The 15,153-nt window shown below is 57.1% G+C and overlaps 2 protein-coding genes and 1 long non-coding RNA gene across 5 annotated transcripts in view; 1 reads left to right on the plus strand and 2 right to left on the minus strand.

The window, feature by feature from the left end:
• CDK3 (cyclin dependent kinase 3) lies at positions 1-4,358 on the minus strand. Its single transcript, XM_080677534.1, has 8 exons — positions 4,019-4,358; positions 3,298-3,421; positions 2,918-2,995; positions 2,702-2,822; positions 2,450-2,620; positions 2,259-2,360; positions 1,835-2,038; positions 1-745 (listed from the first exon to the last, which is right to left on the minus strand). The coding sequence occupies exons 2-8, from the start codon at positions 3,411-3,413 to the stop codon at positions 623-625; spliced, it is 915 nt and encodes a 304-aa protein (XP_080533660.1). The 5' UTR covers positions 3,414-3,421; positions 4,019-4,358; the 3' UTR covers positions 1-622.
• Positions 1,740-5,647, plus strand: LOC308252820. The gene is made up of 4 exons (XR_013961057.1): positions 1,740-1,843; positions 2,194-2,342; positions 2,463-2,614; positions 4,267-5,647. It is a non-coding gene; the product is annotated as an uncharacterized lncRNA (long non-coding RNA).
• Positions 4,219-15,153, minus strand: part of TEN1 (TEN1 subunit of CST complex) — a 13,217-nt gene continuing 2,282 nt past the window's right edge. For all 3 annotated transcript variants that reach the window (XM_080677537.1, XM_080677536.1, XM_080677535.1), the window contains exons 3-5: positions 12,591-12,725; positions 10,739-10,896; positions 4,219-4,358 (exon numbers count right to left, since the gene is read on the minus strand). In XM_080677537.1, the coding sequence (XP_080533663.1) occupies positions 4,240-4,358; positions 10,739-10,896; positions 12,591-12,682 (369 nt within the window). In that variant the 5' untranslated portion in view covers positions 12,683-12,725 and the 3' untranslated portion in view covers positions 4,219-4,239. The remainder of the gene's footprint in view (positions 4,359-10,738; positions 10,897-12,590; positions 12,726-15,153) is intronic.

Below are 15,153 nucleotides of genomic sequence, written 5' to 3' on the forward strand. Positions count from 1 at the left end.
CCCTGCTGTGCCCCCAGCAGAGAAACACGGGACACTCAGAGCATCACTTTTATTTCCTGCTCTTCAGTCCAGAAGCAAACAAATGTACGCGTATCCTAGGTGACAGCTACTTAGAACAGCCACACACACTGCGATCAGGAAAGTGTCCCCTCTCCCACACCCTCCTTCCCGTTTAACTTGGGATTCAGCTCTTCCCCCAAACATTTGAAATCCCCAAAAGACCAGCAGAGGGCACCCTCCCCTCAGGGTCTGGCCCTGCAGCCGAGGGCTAGGCAGGTGAAGGGCGGAGGGGCGCCTTGCCCACGGCAGCACTGGCGGCACAGGCTTCCTGCTTTCCTTGACCTGTTGCCCCAGTGCCAGAAACCCAGGGCCTAACATACCCCCTCGCACCCGGAGCTTCTGTGCCCCCGTCTTCAAACGGCCCCGTCGAACCCAACAAACAACACAGGAACTCGCTAACTTGTTGGCAGGACGAACCCAAACTCAGCCCTCTGGCGGCTGATGCCAATTCCTTAGAGCTCTGCTCTCCCCCCAGACCCGCCCCCTGCTGGGGAAGCCGGTGAGGAGGCGGGGTGGGGGGGGCGCAGCTGGAGAGGCTCTGAGGCGGCGGCCTGGCGCATCCTCAGCGGCAGAAGCGCTCCAGCACACACTGGTGGGGGGCCCGGGAGGTCTCGGACGAGAAGTACGGATGGGCAAGGGCGCCCTTGGCTGAGATCCGCTGGCTGGGGTCGTACTGCAGGAGTTGCTGTGAAGGGAGGAGGAGGAGGAGAGACTGGGCCTGGGTGTGTCAGGGTGGGGAGAGGAAGTACCCACCCCCCCAGCCCCAGGCTGGAGGGCCTCAAGCCCCCAAAGGGCTGCCTTCAGACCCAGAACTGCACAATGCCACCTCCTCCCTCCTCCCGAGCCAGCTCTGGACACTCCTGGGATGTGGAGACCAAGACTTAGCGCTGGTCCAGCCCTGCTGAGCCAGCCTCCCCTGTGCTGCGGTTCCAGGCCCCAGCCTGCTGTAGCTCAGACAGACTTCGCTCTGTGCCCCAGCAAGCGGGGGCCAAACCCGCCGGGTGGGGCAGGGACGCCCAGACCCCCTTGCCAGCCCGGCTGGGGAGGACCCTGCCTGGGAGCAGGAGCAGCCGGGACAGCGTGCGAAGAGCCGGGTGGCAGCCTGTGCGGTGCTGCGGGCCCCGGGCTGGTGAACACGCACGCTCTGGAAAGTGGGGCGTGTGGCCGGACGATGGAAACAGGGCCCCGCCTGCCTCCGGCCCAACACCCATGGAAGGGAAAGAGGTGCCTCCGAGCCCTTGTGGGCGAGAACGGGCCGGCTCTGCTAAGGCCTCGGGCAGTCTGGCCTGGCCAGCCCCAGGGATCAGGATGGTGCAACAGGAGGGGGGAGTGAGGACGTGGCAGGGGCCCAGGCCGCAGGAACAGCCTCGCGGGGGAGTGACCGCTGGGGAAGGCACGGTGGGGAATACTGACGCGGGAGGGGTGGCCCTGCCTGGAAGAGCTCACAGCGGAGATGGGAAAACGACCAAGAACACAAGGAAACTTAGGGAAAAAGGCCAGGATCACCGCAAAAGCCCCACAAAGCTTTAAAAGAGACGTTTTAAAAGGGACGGTGAACACCGGACTTTTCATGGGTGAAAAGCGTCTCCAGGTGGAACAATCAATACGCCCAGGGCCAGGGCCAGCCAGGGTGGGCAGGGCCAGAAAGGAGGCCAGCGGGACTCGGGAGGAGCCAGGGTTCCTGAGACACCGGCGAACAGAAGGGACACTGTGGTGGGAGCAGCAGCTGCGGCAGGAGGCCTCTCTTGCCCTCCCGCCACCTCCCTGGACCCACCTGGAGCAGGTCCTTGCCCTCCGGCTCCAGATTGGGCACAACATCCTCCAGCCCCTTCCTGGCCCACTTGGGGAAGCTGCCCTTATAGTCGGGCAGCTGGGTGACTCCCGGCCACGTGGCTTCGCTGGGTGTCCCCAGGGTCCGAAAGATGCGAAAGAGCTGGTCGATCTCAGAGTCTCCGGGAAACAGAGCTTTGCAGGTCACCTGAAGCGGGAGGGGGAGAGGTGTGGGGTCCACTCCCTTATCCCTCGGAACCCAATACCAGATAAGAAGCCAGTCCAGATGTGATGTGCTAAGACCCTGGCCTTTCTGGGGTAAGGCCCCATTCCCTAGCCAGTCCCTTAATCCACCTCCAACAGGCGACTCGGGCCCCCCACCCCACTTCCGCAGGCCCCTCCTGTGGCCATGTCTGCCCTCTCTCTACCATCTCTGCGAAGATGCACCCAATGCTCCAGATGTCCACAGCTGTCGAATAGAACTTGCTGCCCAAGAGGATCTCGGGGGCACGGTACCAGAGCGTCACCACCTGCGGGGACAGGGCAATGGGGTCAGGGTAGCTGAGGGCACTGGGGACTTCCCTCCAGCTGCCCTTCTCTCCCCCCGGCCCCATGGGACCTCGTGGGTGTAGGTGCGCAGGGGCACCCCGAAGGCCCGCGCCAGCCCGAAGTCCGCCAGCTTGATGGCGCCCAGCTCGTTGATGAGCAGGTTCTGGGGCTTCAGGTCCCGGTGGATGACGCGATGCGAGTGGCAGAAGTTCACCCCCTGCAGCAGCTGGAAGAGGTAGCTCTGGAACAGGGAGGCGGAGGGGCCGGCTGAGCGGAAGCGGGGCTGGCCGAGCGGGGGGGCTCCCAGGTCTCCCCCAGCTACCTTGACTAAGTGCAGGGGGAGCTCGGACACCGGGGTGGCGTCCATGAACTTCTTCAGGTCCTGGCTGAGGAACTCAAACACCAGGTACAGCTTCTTCTCGCTGTGCACCACGTCCAGCAGCCTGCGCGGGGCGGGGGGCGGGGGGAGGCGGCGGTCAGGACACGGCTCCCAGGAGGGTGGGACGGGCCCAGCTCCGCCGCCTCCTGCCCCCCTCACCTGACGATGTTGGGGTGCTTAAGCTCTTTGAGCAGGGAGATCTCCCGGATGGCGGTGCTTGGGACGCCCTCGGTCTCCCTGCGGGAAAGGAGGGCACAGCCGTGGAGGCAGGGAGCCAACAGGGGTGCCCCTGCCCCGGGGGTCGCCGTGTTCCTTGTTCCGGAAGGATGGCGCCCCTCAGCGATGGGGCCTAGGCTCCTCGGATGTACTTCTCGCCACGGCCGGGCAGAGCCTGGGGGTGAGGACCAGGGAGGCTGGCCTGTGTGGCCGCCCCAGGGTCACCGGGAAAGCTGGGTGCGGAACCTGAGGTGAGAGACGGGCGGGAGCCCGGCCCGGGGGTCACCTGGGGTCACCGGGGGTGTCTCGGCGCCGGCACTCACAGATCCAGCCGGATCTTCTTGAGGGCCACGAGCTGCCCCGTCTCCTTGTTCTTGGCCTTATACACCACCCCATAGGTGCCCTCGCCGATCTTCTCCACCTTCTGGAACACGTCCATGCCCGCAGCTGCCGGGGACAAGGCGCCCGCTGTGCGCTGGGCCTCGCGGGCCCCTGCCCGCAGCCTCCGGCCCAGGCCCCTGCCCCCCGCGCCCTTGGCCCGCAGGCCCCCCGGGCTCGGGCCCGCCCCCCACCTCCGGGAACCGGGTTTGAAGTGGGGCAGCCCCTCGCCCCGCCCAGGTGCCCCCCAGGAAGGCGCCCGGCTACGGGGCGCGGCAGGGCCCAAACCTCCCCGCCTCAGCCGGGCCAGGCCCGGTCCCAGGGGGGCTCGCAGCGGCCAGCGGGGGGCCGGTGGGGGGAGGGGAGGGGAGGGGAGGAGAGGGCAGCAAGGGCAGCTCGGGGCAGGGTCAGGGGTTCGAGGGTTCCTGGAGCAGCAGCCCCGCCCTAGGCCGCACCACCGGGGCGAAGGCCCGGGCCCCCACTTTGCGGTCGCTCTGCCTCCTCGAGGGCAGAACCTCGGCGGGGTCGGCCCCCTGCGTCCTGGGCCCCCACCTGGGCCGGAGCCCCAGCCCCGTCCCCTCAGGCCCGGCCGGACTCCCCGCAGCCGCGCGGCTGCGCCTCCCGCCCGCTCCCCGGCGCCCCCTCCCGGCGGCCCCGGCGCCGCACCACGTGCGCTGAGTCGGGCGCGTTTATTCGCGAGGTCGCGGCGAGGACAGGGCGAGGCGCGCAGAGCTCGGCCTCGGGGCCTCCGCGGGCTCTCGCTTCGGGGACAACCCCCTCTTCTCTGCGGCTCCAGGACAGGCCGCGCGGGGCCTTCTCTGTGCGGCTCCCGCGTCTGCGGGGCGGGACCCCGGGAGCGGGCGGGGAGGGCCCCCGGAGCCGCAGTCCTACGGGCCGCCGCCCCTCTCCCGCAGGTACAGCCTCTGCTCCCCGACGGCTTGTTCCAGCAGCGGAAGGTGCAGTCCCTCCACGCACGTCAGCACGCGGGCCTTCACCACGGGGCCGCCTGGAAGACAAACACCGCGCTCAGCCGCGCATGCCCGCGTCTCCCCGCTCAGTCCCGAGCCCCCCGGCGGGGACGGATGTTGGACAGGCACACGCCGCGCTGGAGAGGGGGCCCCGAGGCCCGAGCATTATGGGCGCACGCCTGGAACTAGGGGGTCGCCCGAAAATTCCGCTTCTCCAGGGAAGACGGCCAGAGAGACGCACCCTCCCTCGTCATCTTAGTCCCTGCCACCTTCTGTGGTCCCCAGGGCGGGGGCTGAGGGGGTCTCATCGCCATCCCAGTTCCATCTGTACCAAGGGAAGGGCATCCTGGGACCGTCTGGCATTGGAAATCAGGGCAACGAGCACCCCGAATGCAATAAACCCAAGGTGGGGGGGGGGGTCCTTATAGGGGTGAGCCATCCCACCCTGGGCCGGGGGAAGGGGCTTCTAGCAGGTGCCTGAGGACCCCAGAGAAAGGCTGGTCACTGTTCAAGTGGCAGCAGCGGCCGGAAAAGGGCCTCTGGGGCGGGCCCTGCTCCTTTGCCCTTTCCTTTCTTTCCGTCACGTCCTCGCTGCTCCCCTGGCCGATCAATGAGTCCGCTCAGTGTTCTAGAACACTCCTTCCTCTGATGCGGGTCACAGAGAGGCTCTGGGTTAGGCAACGTCTTTCTAGCCTTCCCCTGGCCCAGGCCCCTCTATTGACTGAACACAGCCTGGGGCAGAGGCAGAGTGCTGGGCGGCGCAGATGCCAGACTTCAACGGGGAAGATGACCTTGTTTGGAACACGAGGTCGCCCGAGTCACTGGCTTCTGTTGGCCCCAGTGCTGGGCTGCAGAGACCGCTCGGCCCGGCGTGACAACATCTGGATCTCCCGGCCAGTGTAGACGGCTGACTCGCAGCCCTCCTCAGGAAGCGCTGGGCCAGCTGCCCTGACCAGCAGGCAGGGTGTCTGCCTGAACTCCCGAGAGGCCTAGACCTTTTCTGGTGACACATGTGGCCCTACATCGCTTCCCAGAGCAGCTGCATGTGTTCGGGGCGACACGGGGAGAGCGAGGACAAAATCAGTCTAATTCCGTTAAAAATCTCCAAACGGGGCCCTGGCCAGCTAGCTCGGTTGACTACAGTGTCGTCGCAGTAGGCCACGGTTTTGGGCTCCATCCCCAGTCAGGGCTCAGGGCGCATACAAGAATCAACCAATGAAAGCACGAATAAGCGGAACAACAAATTCCCTCTCTCCCCTCTCTCTTCCTCTATAAGATCAATAAAAAATTTTAAATCTCAAAATAGGATCCTACATCAAATGGTTCCAAACTGCCTGTGTGAGGATTTTCTTAGTTGTTCACTTTACTTCCCAGCACCTTCCTTCCGGGAATGGCCATCAGCAACCTCCTCCCCTCCCCCCGGACACCCCTCCTGGCTGATGTACGGAGTGGAACAAGCTGCTTCTTCCTGGGGATGAAGATTCGCAGCTGCTGACGATGGAGGTGTGACGATCACAAGGGACAACTCTGTTCGTCATCTGCGAAAGGCCATGGCATGGAAGGAAGAGGGTTTGAAGCGCTGCAGGCCCGGGAGGAGCCGTGCACAAGAGGATGGAGAAACAGCCCTGCAGGGGACTCTCTTCCTGCAAAGATCAAGCCCCAGAGCAAGGAGGGGGGACGGTGGCAAGAGCAGCCGCGATGCACGGGACCGAGGTGTGAGCAGGAGATGAGGGAGGGGCGTATGGAGGTCAGACCTTCCTTCAGGAAGTTTGACTGTGAAGGAAAAGAGGGTCCCAGCTAGGCAGGCATGGAGAGCAGATGACAGTGTCATTGTTATTGTCATTATCATTATTATTATTACTGAGGCAGGGAAGTCAGAGCAGGGAACAAAGGCCCAAGCTCTGCCCTCCCCTTCGCCTCGGCTGGGACATCACAGACACGACCTCCACTGCCCACCTGTCCCACCGCGTCCCCCTCCTCGATTTCCTGTAATTGAGAGGGGAAAAAAAAGAAAAAAGGAAGAAATTGCTGTCTGGAGAGGAGGGACAAGGACCAGGGGCATAGGCAGTGGCCCTACAAACGTCAGGAGCAGAAGACCACCCTATGCCCCGTTGCCCATGTTTAATAAAAACCTTCCTCCCGCCCTGACCGGTTTGGCTTGGTGGATGGAGCGTCAGCCTGCGGACTGAAGGGTCCCAGGTTCGACTCCGGTCAAGGGCATGTACCTTGGTTGCGGGCACATCCCCAGTAGGGGTTGTGCAGGAGGCAGCTGATCGATGTTTCTCTCTCATCGATGTTTCTAACACTCTCTCCCTCTCCCTTCCTCTCTGTGGAAAATCAATAAAATATGTTTAAAAAAAAAAAAAAATCTTCCTCCCATACCCCAGAGGCACGGCTGGTTCTCCGAGGCCGCCTGCTCTCACCTCTCGGTGGGCACTGTGGCTTCATTAAGCTTTCTGCGCTTCGCTAAATCGTTCTGTCGTGCCCTTGAATTCCTTCTCGGGCCGTGACAAGGACGGGATGGGGCTGAGGCCTCCCTCGGCCGCCCGGTATCAATGCCAATTATGGTCATTACTTTAACATGGAAGAGGCTCCGGGGCTTTAAACACTGAGCGGGAGCACCTGTGGGCACAGGTGAAGGGTTCGGCTGCCCGAGCAGCGTCCCTGCAGAGGACAGGCCAGGACCACGGCGCAGGGCAGCGCCTCGGCCAGGGGACCTTCCGGCCCAGCCTGGAGGGAAGGCGCGTCGGACGGCTGTGGATGCATGTGATTTTAGGAGGACGGATGGCTGCTGTGGCCCCAGTTTCTCCGGGGACGTAAGAGGTGAGGGAGTTTGCCGAAAGGGGCCGGGGAGGTGATGAAGTTGGTGTATTGTGTTAACTGCCCGCCTGAAACAGCCGTGTGGGTTGTGGGACAGGGATTGATGGGGACATAGGAAGATTCTAGGCAGCGTGGAGGACCCCAAGAGATGAGGGACCTTGAAATCTTGGTGCTAGGAATCCGGGGCGCTGCGTGAACTTGCCCGTCCACAGTGGGGTGCGACCGAGAGGGTGGAGGCCTGGGTTTAATCAGGCGGGAGGCAGAGAAGGCGAGGGCTGAAGGTCTGCCAGGAATGTAGCTGAAATGATAGTGAGGTGCGGCGGGAGGGGAGGCAGGCGAACAGGAGAGCGAAGACGAAGGAAAGGGAGGAGTCCAGTCCCCGGGGCGGACGGGGGAGGGCAGAGAGATACGGAGGGTGGGCGAGCTGTTTCAGGTGGCAGAGGTGGCGCCACGCTGGGAGGAGCCGTGGGTGTCAGGCAGACAGGTCACAGGGTGGCAGAACTGGTGAGCCAGCAGAATGCGGGCCCGCCTCTGCGGTGTGTGGGGCTGGGGACGCTGACCAGGCCTCCCTGTGGAGGGAGGGTGGGGAACCGCGGCCCGGGAACAGGCCAGGTGTCAGGCGGGTCCTGGAGGACCGGACAGGAGGGCCCATGGAGGGGGACCCGGCGTCAGCTGGAATGTACCAGAAGGGCGGCATTTATGGGGGTTTATAGAGAGATCGAAGGCAGCCCGTGCTGTAGGCAAGTCGCCTTCAGCCTGGCGATTCTATTAGGGACCCTGGAGCTGAGCGGGGAGAGGCTGCGCCCCAATCCCTTAGCGCCCGAACAGGACAGGAAGCCCTCGAGGGCCTCTGGATGGTGCCCAAAGAGGGTGACACAGCCAGCGAGTTTCGAAACGGGGCTGGCATTTCTTCACCTTCCCTATCGCCTCTGCAAGCTCTTTGTATAAACATGTCGGACAGGTGACTTTAGGCAGCCTCTTGTCGGTCCTCAGAACCACCCACCTGCTCACGGGGCACGACTGGTGCCTGGTGACCTTTGTGCCCCACAGGACTTCGGACCTGGCCGGGGTCAGCCACGCCGCGCCCCCTCTGCCCAGGCTGGGGGTGGGGTGGCCGCTTCCATGCTCAGCCCACGCTCAGCCTACACTCTGCCTCTACCTCCTCCTCAAGTTTCTTTCCTGCGTCAGTTGCAAATGATGAGCGTGTGTGACTTAGAAACTTGGGGAAATTGTTTTTAAGAAAGTAAAAGACCCTGGCCAGGTAGCTCAGTTGGTCAGAGCATCATCCAGATACACTAAGGTTGTGGGTTCAATCCCCGGTCAGGGCACATACAAGAATCAACCAATGAATGCATAAGAGGAACAACTCGATGTTTCTCTCTCTCTCTCTCCCTCTCTCTCTCTAATATATATATATAAAATCAATTCAATTTTTTAAAAACGAGGGAAGAGAAATACAGGCTGTAACGTACTCAGTGAACCAGTGACAGGCTGGGGAGACTGATGCCTGAGCTGAGGGCTGACAGTGCAGGCTCCGCTTCTCCCTTTTGGGCACACTTCGGAGTGTGCTGTGTGCCTTCCGGGGGCGTCACAGCAGAGCGAGCAATCAATGGCTCTGCCTTGTTCATGGTCGGACGGACGGGCAGGCCCAGGTCCTGCGCTACCACATTCCCCACACGCTTTCACCTGACGAGTCCAGCTGAGACAGCCTCTGGGCTTCGGAAGAGGCGACTTTCAAATGCAATGCTTTCTCCTGCATTTAGTCACCGCGCTGGCCTCTAAAGAGCGTGCTTCCTCATCAATCATGTGGCTCCCTCATCAATCATGTGCTTTCCTCATCAATCATGTGGCTCCCTCATCAATCATGTGCTTTCCCTGAAGCACAATCCAAACAGAAAAGGCGGATCATGCAAGGGAAGGAGGCTGCAGGGTGAGAAAGGCACCAGGAGTTAACACTAGGCAGGCCCCGACTCCACTGGCTTCTACAACAGGGGACTGTTCTCCAATCAGCGGCACCATTTTCATAAAAAGAAAGAAAATCGGAGGACAGAACTGTTAGGGATGAACAGAGACTTGGGATATGTCAGTGGTCGGCAAACCGCGGGTGGCTCGCGAGCCGCGGTTTGCCGCTCTGTGGACTAATGAGCTTGCCGACCACTGGACTAGACTAAATGTTACCGTGTAGTTGGAAGCTGTGAGGATTAGGCAATTGTGGCATATTGTGTGCAGAGGTAAAGGGTAGTATAGGACAGGGGTCGGCAAACTCGTTAGTCCACAGAGCGGCAAACCTCGGCCACTGGGATATGTGATCCGAGTGCAATATGTGAACTTCGGGGCCTGATGTGAGCTGCCAGTTGTAAACACTCGGCTTGTTTGTTTGTTTTTGAGGCAACTGGGGGACGTGAACATGGACAAGGTATGAGATTATATGAAGAAATGGCTATTATTTTTGTTGGGTGTGATCGTGGTGGTGGGAGAGAGACCTACTGAGGTATTTATGAGTCAAATGAGACAATGTCCTATATTTGCTTTAAAATACACCAGAGCTACAACATCACCTTGGATGGCTGCATAATATCCTACCGCGTAAATGTTCCTTACTTGCTTTAACCAATAATCAATGCACAATGTACTCATAAGAGCAAAGAATTACAACAATATGAATGTCCAATGGTCACGTGAATTAGGTCACACATCTAATCTATAAAATATTATATAGCCATTGAACACTATACCTAGAAAAATTTGAAGACTTGGAGAAATGCTTATGATATAATATGAAGCCAAAATAACCAGATCCAACATCGTATGACATCAAACATGTGAAGGAAAATGGCCCAGGGACAGCCACAGGGGAGGCAAAGGATGGGAGCACCTGAGTTTTAAAGAGCAACCTTCAACTCTGGAAGCCAAGATTCGTTCAGGCTGCTTTTATTCCTCCCCTTGTGTCCTATTTCTCTCTTTTTTAAAAAGTTTTTTTAAAAATATATATTTTTGTTGATTTCAGAGAGGAAGGGAGAGGGGGAGGGGGAGAGAGAGAGAAGGAGAGAAACATCAATGATGAGAGAGAATCATTAATCAGCTGCCTCCTGCACGCCCCCTACTGGGGACCAAACCCACAACCCAGGCATGTGCCCTTGACCGGAATCGAACCCAGGACCCCTCAGTCCGCAGGCTGACGCTCAATCCACTGAGCCACACCAGCTAGGGCTGTCCTATTTCTCTTACCCTGACTTTGGGATGGTTAGTCCAGCCCCATCCTCTCTGAGCCTGGTTTTCTCATCTATGAGCTAGCAATAAGAAGACTCAGGTTAAGGGCTGGTGGGCAGATTCAAAAGATTTACGCTCACCTGGTGCCAGGCCTGGACGGTGTGGGCCTTCCGAAATGAATGGTTTCTCTCCACTCCTTCCCAATACCCCGTGGCAGATCGGCTCTGAGCCCAATCACGTTTCCCATGAGCCCTTGCACTTGTGGGATGATTTGGGAGGAATGTTACCCCCAGTGAGGGACACTGTTGGGTCAGAAACCAGGCCCAGTCCCAACCGAGTCACCACTCAGGACCCAGAGTGCAAAAGCGTGTGTGAGGCCCCGGCTTACCCTTCTGCTGCTCGAGCTCCCCCAGGACGAGGTACAGGGAGCCCACCTGGGCCCGGAACGGCTCCACCAACTTGGTGCAGACGAGGACCTGGTGCTGCTCCGATCCGTGCTGAGCTGTCAGGGTCGCTCGGGACTCGGTCATGTCGTAGAGGCTCAACCTGGAAGTCAGGGGAAGTGCGATCGTTTCTCTCCTTCCACACAACCGCCACAGAGCTTGGAGCTTAACGGGTTCTGGGAGGAAAAATGGCCAGCCTCACTTGGATCAGACAAAATAAAAGTGGCAGCAACAAATCAGAAAAACTGGCGAGGTATAAACTACCTGCACCAAAAGACACTTGTCCAACGAGTCTTGACAAAAACACACACTTGGTGTAACCACCACCCCAGTCAAGATTTAGAACATTTCTATCACCCCAAAGTTCCCTGAGTCTTAGCGACAAGAGCCAGCACTAACTCGCCAAACGTGTGACCCCATTACCCGGAAGCAGATCCTCCAGGTCCCGTCCAGCCCTCAGGTGTTGGCCCAGCGAAGCTACTCCCACGTTCCTGACCCATAGCAACTATAAAATAATAGCTTTTGTTTGGTATTATTGTGGTGTGTGTTTTTGTTCCTTTTTGGTTTTGTTTTTGTTTTTTTTGAGAGAGAGGGAAAGATATAGAGCAGCCTTGGGCAAATGACAGCCCGCGGGCCGGATCCGGCTGTTCTATCCGGTTCTCTTGCTCTCCCCTCCGCTCCTTTACTCTGAATTTATATTAGTTCACACAAACACTCCATCCATGCTTTTGTTCCGGCCCTCCGGTCCAGTTTAAGAACCCATGGTGGTCCTCGAGTCAAAAAGTTTGCCCACCCCTGACATAGAGAAACATGGATGTGAGAGAAACACGTCGACGGGTTGCCTCCCGCACGAGCCCTGACCAGGTCCCCGGCCAGGGAGGAGCCCGCAACCAAGGTACGTTTCCCTGACCGGAATCAAACCCGGGACCCTTTGGTCCGCAGGCCGACGCTCTATCCACTGAGCCACACCGGCCAGGCTGTGGTGTTTTCTTTAAGAGAAAGAAGGGAGAGGGAGAGAGCAAGAGAAACATCAATGCGAGAGAGGAACATCCATGAGTCGGTTTCCTCCCTTATGTGCCCCCACCAGAGACTGACCCCGAAACCTGGGGACCCGCCTGAGACCCTTTGGTGCAGGAGATGCTGTTCAAGCCACACAGGCCAGGGCCGAAATCATACGCTTTCATTCGCCTTTTAAGCCACTAAGTTTTGGGGTAATTTGTTACATGGCAATAAAATGACTGACTCGTAGTATACATGTATGTACACATGTGTAACAGTGTATATACACACCCACCCATATATACATATATACATACATGCATGAAAAAGTGTGTAAAGTAATCAGCATGAGCAGTGGTGGTTCAGGCAGTGGGATCACAGGTGATTTTTGCTTGCTTTCTTTACACCTTTATGAATTGTCTACATTTTTTTTTTTTACAATGAATGCATATTAAGTTTTTAATCATTTTTTAAAAATATATTTTATTGATTTTTCACAGAGAGGAAGGGAGAGGGATAGAGAGTTAGAAACATCGATGAGAGAGAAACATCGATCAGCTGCCTCCTGCACACCTCCCACTGGGGATGTGCCCGCAACCAAGGTACATGCCCTTGACCGGAATCGAACCCGGGACCCTTGAGTCCGCAGGCCGACGCTCTATCCACTGAGCCAAACCGGTCAGGGCAAGTTTTTAATCATTTTTAATCAGACAAAACGATGACTATTTTAATTGTTTTTTGGGGGGGAGGCAGCCACTGAAACATCCCCCCCACCTCGTGGGAAAACAGGCATCTCACCTGCCGAACGTCCTCAGCGCGTCCCCGTCAGGGGCCTGGCCAGCACTGACCTCCCAGGGGAAGCGGTAGGTCCCAGGTTTGGGCAGCGTCATGGGCGCCTGTCGCCAAGGCGTTGGGGTGGATTTTTGAAGATTCCTGACCAGCCAAGCAGAACACAAGGTGGGGGTTAATGGAGGCCTGAGAGCCACACCCGGCGGATGGTGGTTTACAATAAAATAAAAATAAATCTGTTTGATAGGTTATGCCTTCACTTGTTTTGGAAAACAAAACAACATACAAAAAACGTACAAAAGCTCTACGTGGAGAAATCTTGTTCCTACTCCACCCCCTGTGCCACCCATGCCCTGCCTCCTCCCCAGACTCGGCGGGGGGAGGGGTCTGTCCAGGGGCAGGAGGCAGTCTCAGACCTGTCGCCACCACTCAACTCTGCCATCACGGTATGAAAACACAGACGACACCTGAACCGACGAGACCAGGTCATTTTTCTCCTCTCACGACGATGGATTTGGTACGCTGAGCTATCAGTCACAGCGCCATCAAAATTATTTTTTTTCTTTTTAATATATTTTATTGGTATTTTACAGAGAGGAAGGGAGAGGGATAGAGAGCTAGAAACATCGATGAGAGAGAAACATCGATCAGCTGCCTCCTGCACACTCCCTACTGGGGATGTGCCCGCAACCAAGGTACATGCCCTTGACCGGAATCGAACCTGGGACCCTTGAGTCCACAGGCCGACGCTCTATCCACTGAGCCAAACCAGCCAGGGCTATTTTCATTTTTAAAGGTATCACACAGCAGAATTGATTCTTTGGGGGCACACACCTACAAATTTAACCTCAACTTTTCCTTCTCAAACAGAAGTTGCTATGCGTTTATTAAGACAAGCACAGCTGGCTCCATAAATCACTAGCCACATGTTATCACACCTTCCGTAACGTTTCCAAGAAGATCTATCAGGATGGGCTTCTCTTGGACTCAGCTGGATTTCAACTAACCTCCCAGGAGTCTGAGTGGGGGTGCAACCTATAATTAAGGGCCCTGCCCTTTTTTTTTTTTTTTTTAATATATTTTATTGATTTTTTACAGAGAGGAAGGGAGAGGGATAGAGAGTAAGAAACATCGATGAGAGAGAAACATCGATCAGCTGCCTCCTGCACACCTCCCACTGGGGATGTACCCGCAACCAATGTACGTGCCCTTGACCGGAATCGAACCTGGGACCCTTCAGTCCGCAGGCCGACGCTCTATCCACTGAGCCACACCGGTTTTGGCAAGGGCCCTGCCCTTTTGGTTCCCCAAGACACTTCTGGGAGGAAAAAAAGAAAAGTCCCTGGTAGGAACAAGAGACATCGTCTTCTTTTTTCAAGGAGTGGGACGTTTGAAAATACGGTACAGGAAGGACGGTGAACCAATCTGACTACTTCTTCCATCTCTCCTGAAGCGACTGCCCAGATTTGTGGGGTCGGGCTGAAGGTCAGAGAAGGAAGGCCTGTAACCCAAGTTCATCAGAGCTTTTACCAGCTTTGGGTTTGTTTCTTGAAGACAAGAACCTTGACTGTGGATGCTTACCACGCCACAACTAGGTTAGATTGCCAGTTTGTTATGAAAGGAGGTAACTCCGGAACAGGTCCATGGAAGAGTGAGTGCACAGGGCAAGGTGTGTGTGTGTGGGAAGGCGGTGGGGGGGAGCGTCCACGCCCTCTGAGGGCACCACTCTCCCACACACACACCTCACACGTTCGCCAACCCAGAAGCAACTCATTCACGTTCTGGGAGTTACGATTCTTTGTTGGCCGATACTGCACCATGAATCTTCAATCTGAAAACTCCAGTTACACACGACTTGAACTACGGCCTCCAAAGGTCCTAGCACACGGGGATGACAGATGTCACACCAATCTCAGCGAAATGGATTTCACAGTAACCAGATAAAAGGGTTATCTATCTTACTCTGTCTTTAAACGTTTTCCAGTCAGAGGAAATGTATTCAGAGAATCATCATCCATGGATGCTAAAGGCACTGGCTACACATTTGATGTGTCTAATACAGCATATGGAACATTCAGTATTTACTTATTTGTTTGTTTAAAAATATATCTTATTGATTTTTTTACAGAGAGGAAGGAAGAGGGATAGAGAGCTAGAAACATTGATGAGAGAGAAACATCCATCAGCTGCCTCCTGCACACCTCCTACTGGGGGTGTACATGCCCTACTGCAATCAAGGTACATGCCCTTGACCGGAATCGAACCTGGGACCCTTCAGTCCGCAGGCCGACGCTCTATCCACTGAGCCACACCGGTGAGGGCTCAATATTTACTGAATGGATGCAGAAGAGAGTGAACACCAAAACCATCTACCCCCGCACTCAGCTTGGGATACAGAGAACCCCAACCACACGTTACAGCCTACATTAAAGTGACTTTGTGGTCTGCTGTCTTCACCAGCATTTCTTTACTTTTCCTCCACCGCCCAAGCCAGGCAAATGGTTTGAATATCAACAGCCAGTTTGCCCACTGAGATCCTTTGAATTCCCTCCCCTTACTGTTTCCCCAATTT

This window comes from Plecotus auritus (genome assembly GCF_963455305.1).
Source record: "Plecotus auritus genome assembly, chromosome: 7".
NCBI lineage: Eukaryota > Metazoa > Chordata > Mammalia > Chiroptera > Vespertilionidae > Plecotus > Plecotus auritus.